Here is a 16,658-nt window from a genome sequence, read left to right on the forward strand (position 1 = left end):
GGTGCTTGCTCATCACCAAAAGAGGAAATACCTCACCAAAAAAGGGGACAAAAGAAGGCACCAGCGCTGGGACCGAGCAACAGGAGCTCACCCCGTCACGGGGATTCAAACCACCAACCTTTGGATCGGCAAGCCCTAGGCTCAGTGGTTTAGACCACAGCGCCACCCGCGCTGGAATCTCCACACAAACAAAAAACACTGTGAAAATGCTTTTAAAAAAAGTTTTGAAAAATATATTGAATTTGCCATAGCTCACTGCTGCCAACTAGTGTCACATTTGTATATTGCACTGAGTCCTTAATCTCAGGGATGTAGGTTTGAGCCCCATGTTGGACAAAAAATCCTGCATTGCAGCTAAACGTTTTTGCTTCAGCAGAAGCTCACAGGGGCAACTTTAATACAAGATTTAAAAAAATGCCATTAATTTATTTTAAAGTCATCATTTTTGTCACTCTCATTAAAAATAAATAAATGAGGAAATGCCAAAATGTAACACCAGTCCCAAAACTTCGAACATTTAGCACTCTCTTAGATATGAAAGAGAAAAACAAACTGTAGGATTTGACAAGCAAGCAAACATTTTTTCATGTTCCTCGTTGGATTTGGGATGTTACAGCTTGTGGTTAGTCTCTTCTGACTTCATTGATGTTTATGAGGCTTGCTCAGTGATCTCTCTCTCTCTCTGGTGTACCGCAGTGACTTCTGGAAACACCATTCTAAGACAGTAAAGGACTTCTAGGACAGGAATCAATGACCCATTATCTTTCAGATCATTGACAAGATAAACAATAAAGGGCTCACTGTGGACATTTATTATCAGTTGTGCCCCTGTGTCATTAGGGAGTCCTTAAGAGATGAGTAACGGATTTGATAGGCTAGAATGAGTCATCCATAGCCATTATGAGCTATCCTGTAAATGCATTCTCTGCCAAGGGAACATCATTAAAGCTAGAAAACCACCCATGCACATTAACTCTGCATGTGTATGGATACGTCAAACATTTTATTTGAAAAGCATCAATTCAGGATGGACCTGAAAATTGCCATTCAGGGCGAAAAGTTTATTGTAATTTAGTTTCACTTTATGAATGTACGTGGAATAATGGGAAACTGGATTTTGTAGTATATGTATTCAAGTTTATTCACATGGATTAGTTATCCTTAACCCTTTAAAAGCCCCTTCCACTGCTCAGACTGCATAGGGTATGCAAGATAATTATGTTGTATATAATATATAATATTCTACTGGAAATGGATTGCAGCCTGAAGATGGTCATTTTTCAGATCTCTGTTTCTGGAACTAGTCCTAGTCATTGACTAAAACAAATCTTGACTCACTCACCACAAGACCAGGATCAGTCCAAATCTCCATTAGTATGAAACTGCAAAACTCTATAGGAAAGGATAGAAGAAAACACTTAATTGGCTGGGATGGGTACAGCTTTTTATTGTATTTATTTCAATTCAATAATTTTTAAATCTTAATTGTATGTTACTACTTATAGTCCTCAACAATATTTTTCAATGGAAGATACTGATACAGTATATAGATATAGGTGTGTGTTTGTGTGTGCATGCACACACACACACACACACACACTTTGTAAAAATAACTAAAGTAAGTAAGTTAGTTGGTTTCTGGAACACATTTAAGGGTATTGAACATTCCGGCATCACTTCTCAATTGAAGTGTTGCTAAATTTTGTTCTATGTATGTATCAAATCGTTCCACTTCAGAAACAGTCTGTGAGTACCAATTTTCTTTCCAGTGTCCAGGATTCCATTGAAGGCACTATTTTCTGAAAGCCAGCTTATATATTTCCCGTTTGAAATGTCATCCTTTAATTTGCAAACTCTTATACAATATGCTATGGTTATTGATTTAACAGAATTTATGTGCCACTTGATCGAAATAAAATCTCAAAACTGCTTATGAGAAATGGGCTTATATACTGTGTATTATATTAATGACACACACACACATATATTTTCTTTTAGGTCCAGCGCTACACGTTTCCGTTGGAGCCAGTGCTACTACACAGCGCAAGATGAATGGGCTTTAGACAACATATACATTGGGCAGCAGTGCCCAAACATGTGCAATGGGCATGGCTGGTGTGACCACGGTGTTTGCAGGTACCATATGTTTGCTCTTGTAGTGGATGAGTTGCTGTTCATGGCCTTGCAGTTATTTATTCCAAAAGCCAGCAGATCCAGTGTCTGGGGGCATAGGAAGACCGCCATGAGTTGCCTGTGCATTGCAGTGCATGTACATCTAGTGAAGGAGGCAAGGCTTTAGGACAGGAATCTTCACGATCTGCTTTCTTCATGTGGAAAAAGAACCGCCCACCTGTCTAAATATTATATCAAGCCCTCTGTTCACATACATAGGGCAAGGTTGTTCGCACACGTATTTCTTCAAGCAATATATGTTTGCCCCTCTCTGCAGATGTGATTCTGGATATCAAGGCGCTGAATGTCACCCTGCAAATAGTCTCCCTTCAACAATAATGTCTGATTTTGAGAATCCAAACAGTTTAGAATCAGGATGGCAGGAAGTGATTGGTGGAGAGATTGTAAAACCAGAGGAAGGTTGTGGAGTCATCTCATCTGGATCCTCTCTCTATTTCAACAAGGTATATGTATACCTACACCTTAATACACATTTATACGTACTTAAATTATATCTGATGTGACTAGAAAGGAAGTCAGCACTGTGATACAACATTAAATGTGAGTTCAGATTTATTTTTAAAATAAAACCTAAAATCCCTGTGGCCCACCAATGTTTTTACTTAAAACAACAACAACAGGAATGCAGACCCAGGATCTCCTGATATTTAAAGCATAAGCTGGGTCTTTGTTTATTATCTGTGGACCAAATCTCACAGATGTATAGGGTCGCATTGGATGATGGTGCTAGGATGTGTCTGGGCGACCAGCTAGCAGGGTGTTGTGAAGATGCTTCCCCAATTTCAGTATTGGCAAGCCGGGGAAGGTATAGCTAGAATGGAGTGACTGGCCGCTATTTGAGGCTGAAGTTTGGTCCCTGTGTCCCATTTCAGCCCTCCCACCCTTCCAAATCCTCGTTAAGATATGAACCATGGTTTGTATGGCTCCAGCATTGAAACTGCACGTGACTCGTGGACTATTTACATTTCTCAATCTGTAAAATTGGAATAAACATGCTATAATAATCCAAATTGCCTTTCTATGTGTTTCAATATTTTCTGCAACAGTTTTCCTCAGTTACAGATGTCTTTGTTTAAGAGCCATGTGCATTTATCGTCATTAGCCCCAGGCTGATACATGTGCTATTTTAAATAAAAGTATTTATTTGTGTATTGCCTTTGAATTGTTAAAAAAAGGTTAGTTTATTTGAATTTTTGCTAATATAGGAAATGCATGTTTCAATTTCAATTATTACTAACAAATTTTGTTTTGTACCCAGCTTTGGTTTGTTTTATGAGTGAAATGCAGTGATGTGGTTCTACTAGGGGAAAAGCTTTTGATCCAGTGGTGGAAGCTGAATATATAAGAGAAGGAAAGGCAATTTTGCTGATTCTCTTTCCGCCCCTGCCCCTGCCCCCACCCCCGTCCCCAGCACACACCCTCCATGCTGTTATGGAGATTCCTCCAATCCTCTGGAACAGGGGTGACACAGGGGCCTGTTTCAGTAAAGAAGAATCAGTTAGAATTGCACCTTCTCTTATTTTATTGGGTTCCTCTGCTGGATCAAAAGCCATTGTGCAAACAGAACATCCACTCTGGATTTCACCTTACGCTCTGTTTTAATTGTTCTGTAATCATATTTGAAGAACGTTGTTCCTTTTAATTAGCCTTCCTTCTCATTTCCTTTGTGATTTCTGTAACTGGAGACCTTTTTTTAATTAACTTTAATTATGTACTGCCTCATCCCATTGATGGAGTGGTTCTCATGTTAGAAGTATGACACAGACAGCTGTTCTGTCTGGCATTGTATATGCCCTTCACGTGAGAGATGGATTCCTCTGTGCTTTCCTCAGGAAATCAGACTATCCCCAAATGGATCCCAGCCGCTGGAAGCTTACACATTCTACATTTGTTTATTTATTTTACCCATTTATAAACTGCTTCACAGCCTGAAGCCACCAAAGAGGTGTACAACGAGGTAGAAATGAGATAAAATGCACACACAAAATACAGCTTCTAAAAATCATTTCTGCAAATATACAGTGGACATTCCATAAATCACTGGGTCACCTCAGAGAAACCCTTCTTAAACAAAAAATGTCTTTAGTAGACACCTAAAGATCATGATGTTAGGCACCTATCTAATTTCAGCTGGAAATTGATTCCAGGGTACTGGAGCTTCAACACTAACAGCTCAGTTTCTGGTTATAAACTTAGTGTCCCTTGGGGGAATGTGATAGTTTTCAGCTGTGCCCCATCTGAGGGGGGTGGTGGTTGCGGTGCAGGGCTCTATGGGATGCCTCCATCCCATTGGTAGCTTGGTCCCAAGTGGTTTAGGACTTTAAATGCTAAAAGCAAAACCTTTAACTCTGCCTGGTAGCAAAACAGCAGCCAGTGTGGCTCCCTCAGCAGAGCTGTTATAGGTGTTGACAGGATGCTGCAGCCAACAAACTAGCAGCAGTCTAAAATGTAACTCCCCTACCAAAAAAACCCCTCCAAATTATTCTCACTTCTCCACTAAAAAATTGAGCTGGGGAAAAATTGTTCAAAGTTTGCTTCTCTGTGACCCAATATTCGGGGATCCACCATTCAAAAATCAATGCAGGTATTGAATTAATTGTCTGAATGATAACTTTGAATAGGAAGCCTTGCTCTTGGCAGGCAGATCGAGGTCAAATATACCTTATTGTCCCCTGAAAGGAACATAATATGTATTTCTGCTGACTTTTTATTTTATTTTAAGTATATCAGGCAGTTTAAATCCAAGTGATAAATTCTAGTCACTCAGTGCCCCCATAGATCTTGTCAGATGTCTATCAGCAGGCCTTGGAGGTTTCTGAGGATAACTTCTGAAAGCTGTCATGGGAAGGCCATCATCAAAATGACAAACATGTTTTGACCTAACCTAATGGCTTTTGTATACTAAGCTCAGGATTTTTGGTTTTGAAATAGGCCTTTGTATTCAAGCTAGGAGAAATATCCCTGACTGTATACTCCTAGATGTATTTCTGTGTGCAAGTTCCTAATCTGTAGGTACCCTGGAACAGAGGGAGCTGCCTTACACTAGGTCCCAACCCAATATTGCCTACTTTGACAGACAATGGCTCTTTCACATTGTGTGCTTCTTTTAAAAGAACTTACCACAGTCTGCACCTGCTATTGTCCTCCCCTATGTTTCATATATGCACAGTCTATATCCCTACCGATAATATCGGATTGGTCCATTTACTGAGGCTTTGCCATCTGAAGTACAGTTTGTGGATGCCATGACAACACAGTTCTTTGATAATCTCGGATTCACAACATCCACTTAATATTGCATACATTTGAAGTAAATATAGAATATGTGACCCTATTGTTTTTTTTACTACAAATATTAGCTATCTCAATAGCTTTGTTTTGTGTCATTGTCCCCCTCCTTTGTCCCTTGCGTACTATAGGCTGGAAAGAGGCAACTGGTGAGCTTGGATTTGGACACTGCGTGGGTAGACTTTGTCCAGTTTTACATCCAGATAGGTGGAGAGAGCCCTTCCTGCAACAAACCAGACAGCAGAGAGGAAGGTATCCTGTTGCAATACAGCAACAATGGAGGCATCAACTGGCATCTGCTGGCAGAAATGTACTTCTCTGACTTCAGCAAGTCCAGGTACCAGTTCAGACCGTGGTGGGACATTTGAAAAGCCTGTTTCTGTGTATAGTGCACAGCATTGCTAGCCATATTCTATCACTAACAATAATAGACAGACTCAAGGGATAGTGTGGAACTCTGCTTTGGATAGACTGCTGAATTAGAAGCATTCTAAGCCACAGAGCCTAGGGCTTGCCAATCAGTAGGTCGGCGGTTCGAATCCCCGCGGTGGGGTGAGCTCCCGTTGTTCAGTCCCAGCTCCTGCCCACCTAGCAGTTCAAAAGCATGTCAAAGTGCAAATAGATAAATAGGTACCACTCTGGCAGGAAGGTAAACAGTGTTTCCATGCGCTGCTCTGGTTCACCAGAACCGGCTTAGTCATGCTGGCCACATGACCCGGAAAAACTGTCTGTGGACAAACATTGGCTCCCTCGGCCAGTAGAGTAAGATGAGCGCCGCAACCCCAGAGTGGTTCGCGACTGGACCTAACAGTCAGGGGTACCTTTACCTTTAAGCCACAACTAAGCAATCTGACCTTTCATATGATTTATCTGTTCATTTTCACTCAAGTGACATGACATTTTAAAGTAGCAAACAGTGTGTCAGAGAAATGTGCCATGAAACACATACACACACACATATTGTGAAATAATCCAAGCATACAGGTATTCTGTGTATGCAAGCTCCCTATTATGTAACCTTTGAAACGCGTTGGAAATCTTTGCATCTAGATTTGTCTACCTTGAACTTCCTGCTGCTGCGAAGACACCCTGCACTAGATTTCGCTGGTGGCAGCCAGTGTTTTCAGGGGAAGGATATGACCAGTGGGCTATTGATGACATCATAATTCTGTCGGAAAAACTGAAGCAGATCATCCCTGTCGTTAACCCCACTTTACCTCAGGTAATCCACGAGTGCAACTAGTAAGTTCCTGGGTCAAATGAAAATTCACGTTGCATGATTGCAACCAGAGATGCCGTGGTAATACTCCAAGCTCTGTTTCCAATGCGGACATTGTACAACATGTGTGCCAGGCCCTCCTTATACCTGCTTCTATCAAATTTGATTTCCACCAGAAGAGAAAGTATTTGTGGCCAGATGTGCAAACTCACAAATGCTTTCTAGAGGAAATAATACATGCAGTTGTATTTGTGACATGCTATTTTTATTTAAAGAATTTTTAGCCCATTCTTCAGCCAAGGCACCTAATTGTCAGTGCTTACATAGAGTCCTGCATGGCAATTTGAAACCGATAAGCCCCTGTCAGGCTTCCAGTTGCCCTGTACCGTAGCACTTTGCAGGGTTGATATTAAACAGCTGCAGGTTTTACTCTCCCTCTCTCCCTCCCTCTCTGAACCCACACAATTTAATTTTCATGCATGTGGGTGAAAACAGATCACCTGATGTCATTGTGATTTCAGGTGATTGACAAATGGTGGCCCATGGGGAGTGAGAGAAATAAAGACACATGAATATAGAGGGTCACAAGCAGTAAAAATGGTAATTAGAATAGCAACATATCTTGTGGGATGTTGTGACAAAAAGTCAAAGAAAGATTGTAAGGCAACTTTGAAACCTGAGTCCTTGAATATAACCAGGTGGGCATCTCAGTATATTTTAGATGTGAGTCCCACAGATTTCAGTGGAACATATTTCCAAATAAAGACAAAGCAAATCAACTTCAGCCCTGATTGTGCATGTGTGTTTGTATGTTTTTATATATACTGACTTCAGGCCTTTCCAGATTATTTTTTCTCTACAATATAATATATTTATTTTGTGGGACAAGTGTTTTCTTCTTTCTTTTATGTAGATATTTACTGGAAAACTCAAATTATTTCTCTAGCTGCTGTATCTATTGCTATTGCAATTGCTGGGTAGGATGTCGTTCCATAGCTGCAAAGAACTTTTTTTTAGCTGTTGCTTGTATGATGGGAACTACACATGCACATCCCATTACCCACACCTGTGACATTTAATGGATTGTTTGATTGTTTATTTATTTTGGAGGCTGTGGGCTCCCCTGCTGTGACTTTTGATGGGATAGTGTTTGTCCTCTTGATCATGTGCAAGAGCCTTTGCATTTGAGGGCTAGCTCATGCATGCATTTTCACCACTTGAGATCAAGTGATGAATGGGTAATCTCAGAAACAGCAGCAGCGATAAAACCTTCAGTTCATCTCAAAGTCACTATTTTCCAATGGAGCTGGTTCACATATTCACGTGTGAACCAATCTCAGATCTGATTTAAGCAGAATTTATGTCCACATAAAAGTGGTGAGGATCACATCATAAATCTCTTTATATCCAAATTCCTTTGCGTATCAGGTTGCAAAATCCTCCTATACTGGACACAATGCGACATAATTCTTTCTGTTTTGCTTTATATTTCCAACAGAACTTCTATGAGAAACCAGCATTCGATTACCCTATGAACCAGCTCAGTGTGTGGCTGATGTTAGCTAATGAAGGCATGCCCAAAAATGAAACTTTCTGTTCTGCCACCCCATCAGCAATGATATTCGGGAAATCAGATGGTGATCGCTTTGCAGTGACACGGGATTTAACACTGAAACCAGGATATGTCCTTCAGTTCAAGGTAAACATCATTACAGCTTAAATTAAGATAAAGCTAACTGCCCTCTCCTAACTGTCAAGCATCTGAACCTACTCAGTTTGTGATTCTGAGATGTTTAACAAAATGTTTACCTCTAACAAAACTTTCTCTTCCATGGGAATTCAGCTGTAATCTCTGGCCTTTATATGGAGGCCTTTGTTTAGCCATTTTCGCCACATTATACACCCCCCCCCCCAAGATCCTCACATCCAGGTTGATTGTTGTAGCAACGTGACTGCAAATATGAACAAGTACAACTGCAGTATACATTTCTGGGAAGTAATTACTTAAATTGGAGAGTGGTAAAGTCAGCTCTTGCAAAGCGTGATGAAAAGACAGTCAAAACCATAGTCTTAAAAAATGGTGGACTAGTTCAAGATTTGATTGGAATGAAATCTGAAGGGAAATTAGGGGACTATCAACCATTGAGAAGGAACAGGAACAGGCTGGCGGGTGGGAGTTGGGGGGGGGAGACAGCTAGTGCCAGCCCCAGCCCCTGCACCAAGGATGCCAGGTTTGCCTGCCATGATGTCAGGCAGTCGGGTGCATTGAATTTTTCAGCTTTCAAATTCCAAAAAGTTGTAATGTGACTTGGGAACTCAAATGATATTCTGGTTAAATTAATGCAATTTAGTTTTGCTTGGTAAGTAGAATGTGTGTAAAATTGCGTAGAAATTATTTCAAGAATGATTGCCACTTACTTGCAGTTATACTTTATAGTATTTTTATTTTTATGTATTTATTATTATTTTTACTTGGAATTACTTGATAGGTAAAATTAAAATTCTTTGTTTTTCCGAAAGAAGTTTATGTGCTTCTTCAGCTAACTGCCCTGAGATCTGCAGATGAAGGGCAGTCTACAAATTAAGTAAATAAATAAAAACATAGACTTGCCCAGTTAGATATTGTCCAGTCACAAAAATAATAGCAGGTTTGAATTCATCACACCAAAAAAAGCCTCATATTTTAAAGACTTCACTGTAGAAATTTGCAAAAATTTAGTTTCACCCCCTAAAATGACATACCCTAGCTCTGCCTCCTGGGTTGTGAAAGTACCCCACAGCCCGAATATTTCCTAGCCAGGTGGTGCGACGTGTCCCCTCTTCTATAGTAAACATGTTGATTGTCCCTCTTACATGATCTTCAAGATTTACTGTCACTGGAGCAGCAAGTATTGCAGTCAGGGGAAATGGCAGTCACATCATTCCTGTAATGTCAGAACTAACTGTTAGACAAAAAAGAAAGTTTATGTGCTTTGACAAGCTGCTGTGTCTGAACCCTAATCAAAATTTTATTGAGTTTATAATGAAATCCCATTGTGAATTCTAGGGATCGACTGCAATAGAATTTTAATGAACTAGCCACAAATACATGATCCTTACATAATTGGTGGATACAGGCGCTGAATAATTTACAAACAGAATTATTAAAGACATCACATGTTTACAGGCAGCTTTTCAAATATAATTCCCACCATTCTACAAATAGGGAAGTTGGCAAGGAGCCTGGGGATTTGTAGAATAATCTCATTCCGCTTTGACATTACAGTGACGAAATGCCACGCAACCTGAAAACTGCTTTGTGTTCGTGTTTACTGTGGGTTTTTTGTGACACTCTCTTTAAAACACTTCCACTTTGGAGTTACCTACGTGTATCATTTGCTTTTCCAAAGTGGCGTACAGCACTGCAAACTTCACAATGCCCCTAAATCCTGCTTTGGAATCAAAGTCAGTAGAGGTCTCTTCAAACTGTGCAAAGACAGTAACCCTGAGGGGAATTCTCAGCCTCCATCTCTTTCTGTTCTACTCTCTGGCTGAGAGTTCCTGCCTCCACAAGTGCTCAGTGCAAGGAAGAACAGAAATTTGTATGGATGGAAATAAAGCAGGGGCTCCTCCAAACAACCTGGTGTTCATCCTGATTTGCTTGCACAAAGCTTATGCAAAGGTTATACAATATCTACTCTCTATTGAGCGGTTGTTTTTATTTGTTTGCAGGCTGGTTACATGACAATGAGCATTAATCCTGATTTGCCTGCAGGATATTTATATGTCTTCCTGTTAGTCATTCATCCCATAGTTTTCAGTGCATTTCCTTCTCAATTTCTTAACCTCATGGTAGGGTAAGTTAGTACTTTAAACTCTTTCAATTGTGTGAACCTAGATTTCCAGCCTGTGCCTGAGAAATCCTCAAAAAAAAAGTCTTTAGGGTTTACCCCTATAGTTGCTAGGGGCAGGGAACCTCAACAAGTACTAAGGCAACTGCGTTCAGTAGTATTTTCTTAATAGAGAAAAATATTTACAGAGCAAGTTTGCTTTAATTCTTGGGAGGAGGAAGCAAGCTTCACGCATGCTCCAAATCCTGGCTGTGAGCAGCTTCAGGTTTAATTGGTGTCATCAGGCCCTCTGTAAAAACCTTTATAGCTCACGGCTGAGGCAGCAGCTCTAGCTCCAACCCTTTGCCTGGCTTGAATGGGATGGGGCTTGCTTGTTGGCATGACTGAGTTATTTTCACATATCCCTTCATCCAATTGCCACCGCCACCCCTTGTGCAGTGACAGTGACAAGGGTATATAACATTATCACACCCTCACTTACTTTACGAGATTCGTGGCAGGAAAAGTAGGGAGAAGTTGGGCTGTTCTGTTCTCCTCCACTATGGAACTGCTGCCTCATTCTCTGCAGCATAGAGATAATATCCAAGTGGAGGAGAGGAGAAGAAAAAACAGCCCAGCAGTTTCACTCTGGAGAAAAGTTTGTGTTGTGAGAGAGATTTGGGGCGAAAGATGTTGGAAAAGTATCTTATCCCTTTCTCTCTCTTCTGCAGAGCTTCAAGGTTTCCCTAAGCAGTTTTCAACCTGGGCAGAGATGCCTGAGTTGTATCCACTCTCACCCACCTTTGGACATGTGTTCATCACCGGGAAAAAACTTAGGCTAAAATGCACCACATATACTATGCTTTATTAAGCAACAATGGACTCAAAACATCAGAAGTCACAGAAATACGAGGCTTTAAACATGTGGCCATTTGGTCGGCAAAAAGATGGAAAAAGAAGATTCCTAAAACAGTATTCAAGAGAAAAGAATTATTTTTATCTCAGGAACAAAACGTGCAATCTTTGTGTTAATGGGTTGTGTGAGTCTTCCAGCTGGGAAGATTCACCTCATGGAGTTTGGGGAGCTGGAAACCAGTGATAACCCCCCTGCTCTTAAATTTTCTTTCTTCCAAATTAAGAAAATAGTGGACTAACCTAACAAAAAGGTGATCCAGGCGGCGCTGTGGGTTAAACCACAGAGTCTAGGGCTTGCCGATCAGAAGGTCGGCGGTTCGAATACCTGCGGCGGGGTGAGCTCCCGTTGTTCGGTCCTTGCTCCTGCCAACCTAGCAGTTTGAAAGCACGTCAAAGTGTAAGTAGATAAATAGGTACCACTCCAGCGGGAAGGTAAACGGAGTTTTCGCGTGCTGCTCTGGTTCGCCAGAAGCGGCTTTGTCATGCTGGCCACATGACCCGGAAGCTGTATGCGGACAAATGCCGGCTCCCTAAGTCTATAGAGCGAGATGAGCGCTGCAACCCCAGAGTCGGACACGACTGGACCTAAAGGTCAGGGGCCCCTTTGCCTTTAACCTAACAAAAAGCAAAGACTGCAAAGTGCTTCTAAGTCCCTCCGAGGAGAATGCGGTCATAACAAGGGGACTTTCTGAAGCTGCTTGCAGTGTGACTACCAGGCTGGTTTGGGGCAAAGAGCTCTTAAAGGTGGACACAACCTGTTCAATATATTGTATGGTAACCCTGGTAATGAGCTTGCCTATCAGTAAGTTTCTTTGGGGTCCCCAGACAGAAAAGAGGTTTCACTAGAAGTGGGTAAACGTGATGGGGCAGTGGCACTCACCTGGCCTCCTGGCAGCTGGCTCTTTGCTGCTTACCAGGAAGCTGAGGGGGAGACATCAGGGAGTTTGGTGTGCAGCAGACACATCAACAGGAACACCAGATAGGCCCAGCTGATGCATTGCCGCTACACCTACCTCCCCGCATAGTGACTCAGCTGCTCAGAGATGAGGTGAGCGCCACCACCCCGCCAGCTGCTACTGGGGCTGAGTTTTAACCTGAGTCTGGGCAGGCAGCACGTAACATGTCATGCCGTGACTCCTGTCCCCTGCTTTGGATTAGCGCAGCTGGAAACTGTTCTGCTGGAGACCTGTGTTTTTGCTCTCAGAGGCTTAATAGGATTTCTGAATTCAGCAAACAGCTTCTGATATATGTAAATCAGATTAGCTTTTTGGGATGACTTACATTTTAAGCCAGGAGTGGCAACCATTTTGCCCCCTAGGGCCAGGCATGCACAGGTTGAGGAATTTGCATAGCGCAGCAGGTAATAATGTTCTGCATAGCAGAGGAGGCTTCATTTCCATTTGTACTTTCCCCCCTTCATTTGACAAGTTGCTCACACATCAGCGTAGCATTTTTATAAGGTTAATAGCTAGCTAAATCAAGCTACAGGTATTGCCTTAAGTACTGAGGGTTAACTACCGGTAATATGCATTGTTCTTTTTTCAGTTGATTTGGTGTCTCTTATTTAACTTTATCAAAAGCATGACTTGGTCTTTTTCCAAACCATTTGCTTACACAAAAAAATCAAGAGCAGGTTAAAAGCTGAAATTCTGAGAAGTAAATGCATAATTGTATCTGAAGTTTTGGAAGGGCAGAATTTGGTGAAGCACAGTTTTGACACTTCAAATGGGCCAGAGAGTTCATAGGTGATACACAAACTGCATCTACCTAAATATATTCCCTTCCCTCTTCCTCGGAACATAGGCACCATGACTGTCTGAAGTAAAGTGCACTTTCCCATAACATTTATGCTATATATTTTTTAGGGCTACAGTTCTATACACCCACACCTGGGTCACCGCCTATATTTTGCAGGAGGTATTTATACCAGAAATTTAGGTATGCACAATTAAAATGTATTCAACTGCTCTGGCACAACAAATACCCCTTTTTAAAAAGGACTCTTGCCACCAGGAAAGTGACAGGGAAATGCACTAATAAGTGTGGAATAAATTGTTGAATGATGGGAAGACATATAACTTCCATCCAAGCAAATCAGAATGAATAGTCAATAAAAAGCAAACATCGTATGACCACGTAAGCTGTGTGCAAGCAAAGGACAATGGATGCTCAATGAATGGGTTGTCTGGACAAGACTGAACGCTGTATGACTTCTGAGTAAACATTCATAGGGCTATACTGTGCATTTTTGATAGTTTGTTTAAGCTGTAATGTTATGGTATGTTCAGTAAATGCTTTCCGATTGGGACAGTGCCCTACAACCCCATAGAGATAAATACAGTGCTTCAGAATTAGTATAGAAAACACACAATACCCAACTACAGTGGTTTTCAACCAGTGTGCCATGGTACCCTGGGGTGCCTTGAATGGTGGTCAGGCGTGTTGTGGGCAACACTGGCCTCTGTCCCTCTTTCCTTCCTTCCCTCCTCTGATGCCCTCTTGCGTTTCTGCCTCCCAAGGGCTTGCACAGCTGTTTATTGCAGCAGGCAAATGACGCCTCTGGGAGGCACCTCTCTTTGGAGGGGGGGCAGCTCAGAGAACAGGAACGACAGCAGGGGCTTCCTGGAGGACTCCCAAGGAGAGGGTAGAGGAAAGGAGGCTGAGGAAGCACTTCACAAGGGGGGGCATTTGAAAAAAGGTGAGAGGCTGCCAGCTCTGCAGGCAAGGAGTGACATAACTGGGCTCCTGAGCCCCACAGGGGCGACGCAGAAAGAATGTAGTTGGTTATGGGAGCTGTGGACTCAAAAAGGTTGAAAACCTCTGCATAAGGGCTAAGGGAGTTTAGAAAAAAAATACCAAAAACAAGTGGCATTTCCCTGTCCCTAATTTCTTTGAGTCATAATATTTAGCACACTTCAAACAGTGAGTAACGCTAACAAAATAGGTTACGATCATCACTTCAGAAACTAGCAACATACACACACACACACACCAGTTATCTGGAAGTTCTCTGACAGGCAGATTCATAAATGTAAATGTAGACATGAATAGTTAAGGAAAATAAAACACAGGGCACTACATCTGACATTTGCACTCCCTTCTGATTTTCCACCATTTCTGTTTCTGATTTTATTTATTTATTTTGCAGCTGAACATAGGTTGCACAGATCAGTTCAGTAGTTCTGCTCCAGTGCTCCTTCAGTATTCCCACGATGCTGGCCTATACTGGTCATTAGTAAAGGAAGGCTGTTACCCAGCATCGCCAGGGGTCAAAGGATGTGAAGGAAGCTCCCGAGAACTGACTGAGCCAACTGCATATTACACAGGAGACTTTGAAGACTGGACCAGGATTACCATTGTCATTCCAAGATCTCTTGCCTCTAGGTACTGGTTTGATGAACTTATGGCACATGATGTTTGTTTGTTTGTTTGTTTGTTTCTATTTTAGGCTGCAAGAATCTGGCAGCTACCTCAATTTTCAGGCTATTGTTGGAGAAACCCCAGAAAAGTAGTTTCTTTATAAAATTAGAACAAAACAAAGCACAGCATTTTATTTTTTTAAAAAAAAATCTTTTAGACATGCAAGCTGCAAGTAAAATGAAAAAAGCACGTTTCTGACAAATAACATTTTCTTCCTCTTTCTTTGGGATTATCAATTAGGTCTGGAAGGCTGGCTGGAGAGCGATAAGCCCTCTGAATAAAATAAGCCATATCAATAGGATTAATTTCATAAACAGTTACTCCTGGGTAAAGAAGCAGCAGAAGGGCATTTGAGCTACTGTGTAATGTGCCGTGTCATTGGCTGATGGTGATGAGTGTTAGGAAGACTCCTCTGTGCAGAGCGAGCAAAACTCCGGTTCAGAATATCCAAAACATTATCCCAGCTGAAAACAGAAACAGAAGGGCTAACAATAGCAAGTGCAGAGTAGATCATCCAGTGTGATTTCTTTGGCTCCTACCTCTGTTGTGCCTGAAGTACTGCCGTGTGCACCATTTGCAGTTGGACAGCTGAAAGCAGAATCCAAATGTAAACTTTTTCCTCATTCTTAACAGCCTGACATCTGAAATATTTGGGGCCTCATGTCAGCACAACGCCACAGCTGGTTGTTTATTTATTTAGGGTGGCGTTCAGCTCAGTTTTACTCAGAGTATACCCATTGAAATTAATGAACAGGACTAACGTAGAGCCATTTCTTTCAGTTGGTCTACTCTGAGTAACACTTAGCTTAATGCCACCCTAAATAAAAACCTAACCAGCTGTGATGTTGAATACCACTTTTCACTCTATGAAACAGCTTTTATTGGTGAATTAGTATGAATATGGCTTAAAAACAGTAAAAATTCAGTTTAAACCAACACCCTCAGCGAGCAAGGCCAATGGTCACAGATGATGAAAGTTGTAGTCCAACAACATATGGGAATTCATGCTTGGGAATAGCTGGGAAACTATGGCTTGTTGAAAGAAACCATGGTTTCAAATCCTGGATTATCAACAAACCAGTTTGTGCTATCCAGATTTTCCCCAGGTCTGACATAATAAACTTTGGTTAGTTCCTGGCACACGGGGGGCCAGGAACACAACCACAAGCAGGGAGTTTGCCTGTGTAAAACAGGGAACAGTGCTTTCAGTCTGCTCTGTGTGGCCATGTCAGATGAGAAGAAGGGTGTGGGGAGCATTTAACATTTCAGCTGAAATAGTCCTTTGTGTGGCATCCTATGAGCTCTATTTCAAAGGAACAGATACTAGGGTTGTCAATGCATCTGGAAGGGAAACATGTAGTTGCAAGGGATTTTAAATGGCAATTAGGATAGGAGCTGTATAGAAAGCTGTATTAGCTCCAGAATCCCAAGCTACTGTATAGATTCAGATGGTATTATTAGTCATTGGTTTTACTCTCTGGAAGTATGGCAGTACTGTAGTATTTTTACAGGCAGGAACAGATTCCTTAGGTTCTAGCAAATAGCACCTTCCAAAACAGTCTCAGTGACTTTTCCAGAATCGAGATGGGCAAATCACAGCCTAAATGCCTTGTCCAAAGAAAAAGTGTGTGACATAGGTAGGAGTTTATCTTGGGACTCAAGCACATATGCACATGCACACACACCCTGTGCATGCTCATTTCATGAGTTTTCCTGCCCCTCTCTTCTCTTTTGCTAGCAGTAGTGGCCAAGATATTTTGTTGTAATGTGTGTGTGAGTTTTCAGACTGGCTCCTTCTGTTACTGCCTTAACAA

The 16,658-nt window shown here is 41.6% G+C and overlaps 1 protein-coding gene across 2 annotated transcripts in view; it reads left to right on the forward strand.

Moving 5' to 3' along the window:
- Window positions 1–16,658, forward strand: part of RELN (reelin) — a 281,750-nt gene that overhangs the window by 192,333 nt on the left and 72,759 nt on the right. For both annotated transcript variants that reach the window (XM_033161628.1, XM_033161629.1), the window contains 6 exons: window positions 1,999–2,136; window positions 2,450–2,636; window positions 5,613–5,818; window positions 6,532–6,703; window positions 8,199–8,399; window positions 14,573–14,808. In XM_033161628.1, the coding sequence (XP_033017519.1) occupies window positions 1,999–2,136; window positions 2,450–2,636; window positions 5,613–5,818; window positions 6,532–6,703; window positions 8,199–8,399; window positions 14,573–14,808 (1,140 nt within the window). The remainder of the gene's footprint in view (window positions 1–1,998; window positions 2,137–2,449; window positions 2,637–5,612; window positions 5,819–6,531; window positions 6,704–8,198; window positions 8,400–14,572; window positions 14,809–16,658) is intronic.

Source organism: Lacerta agilis, chromosome 10 (genome assembly GCF_009819535.1).
Source record: "Lacerta agilis isolate rLacAgi1 chromosome 10, rLacAgi1.pri, whole genome shotgun sequence".
Classification (NCBI taxonomy): domain Eukaryota; kingdom Metazoa; phylum Chordata; class Lepidosauria; order Squamata; family Lacertidae; genus Lacerta; species Lacerta agilis.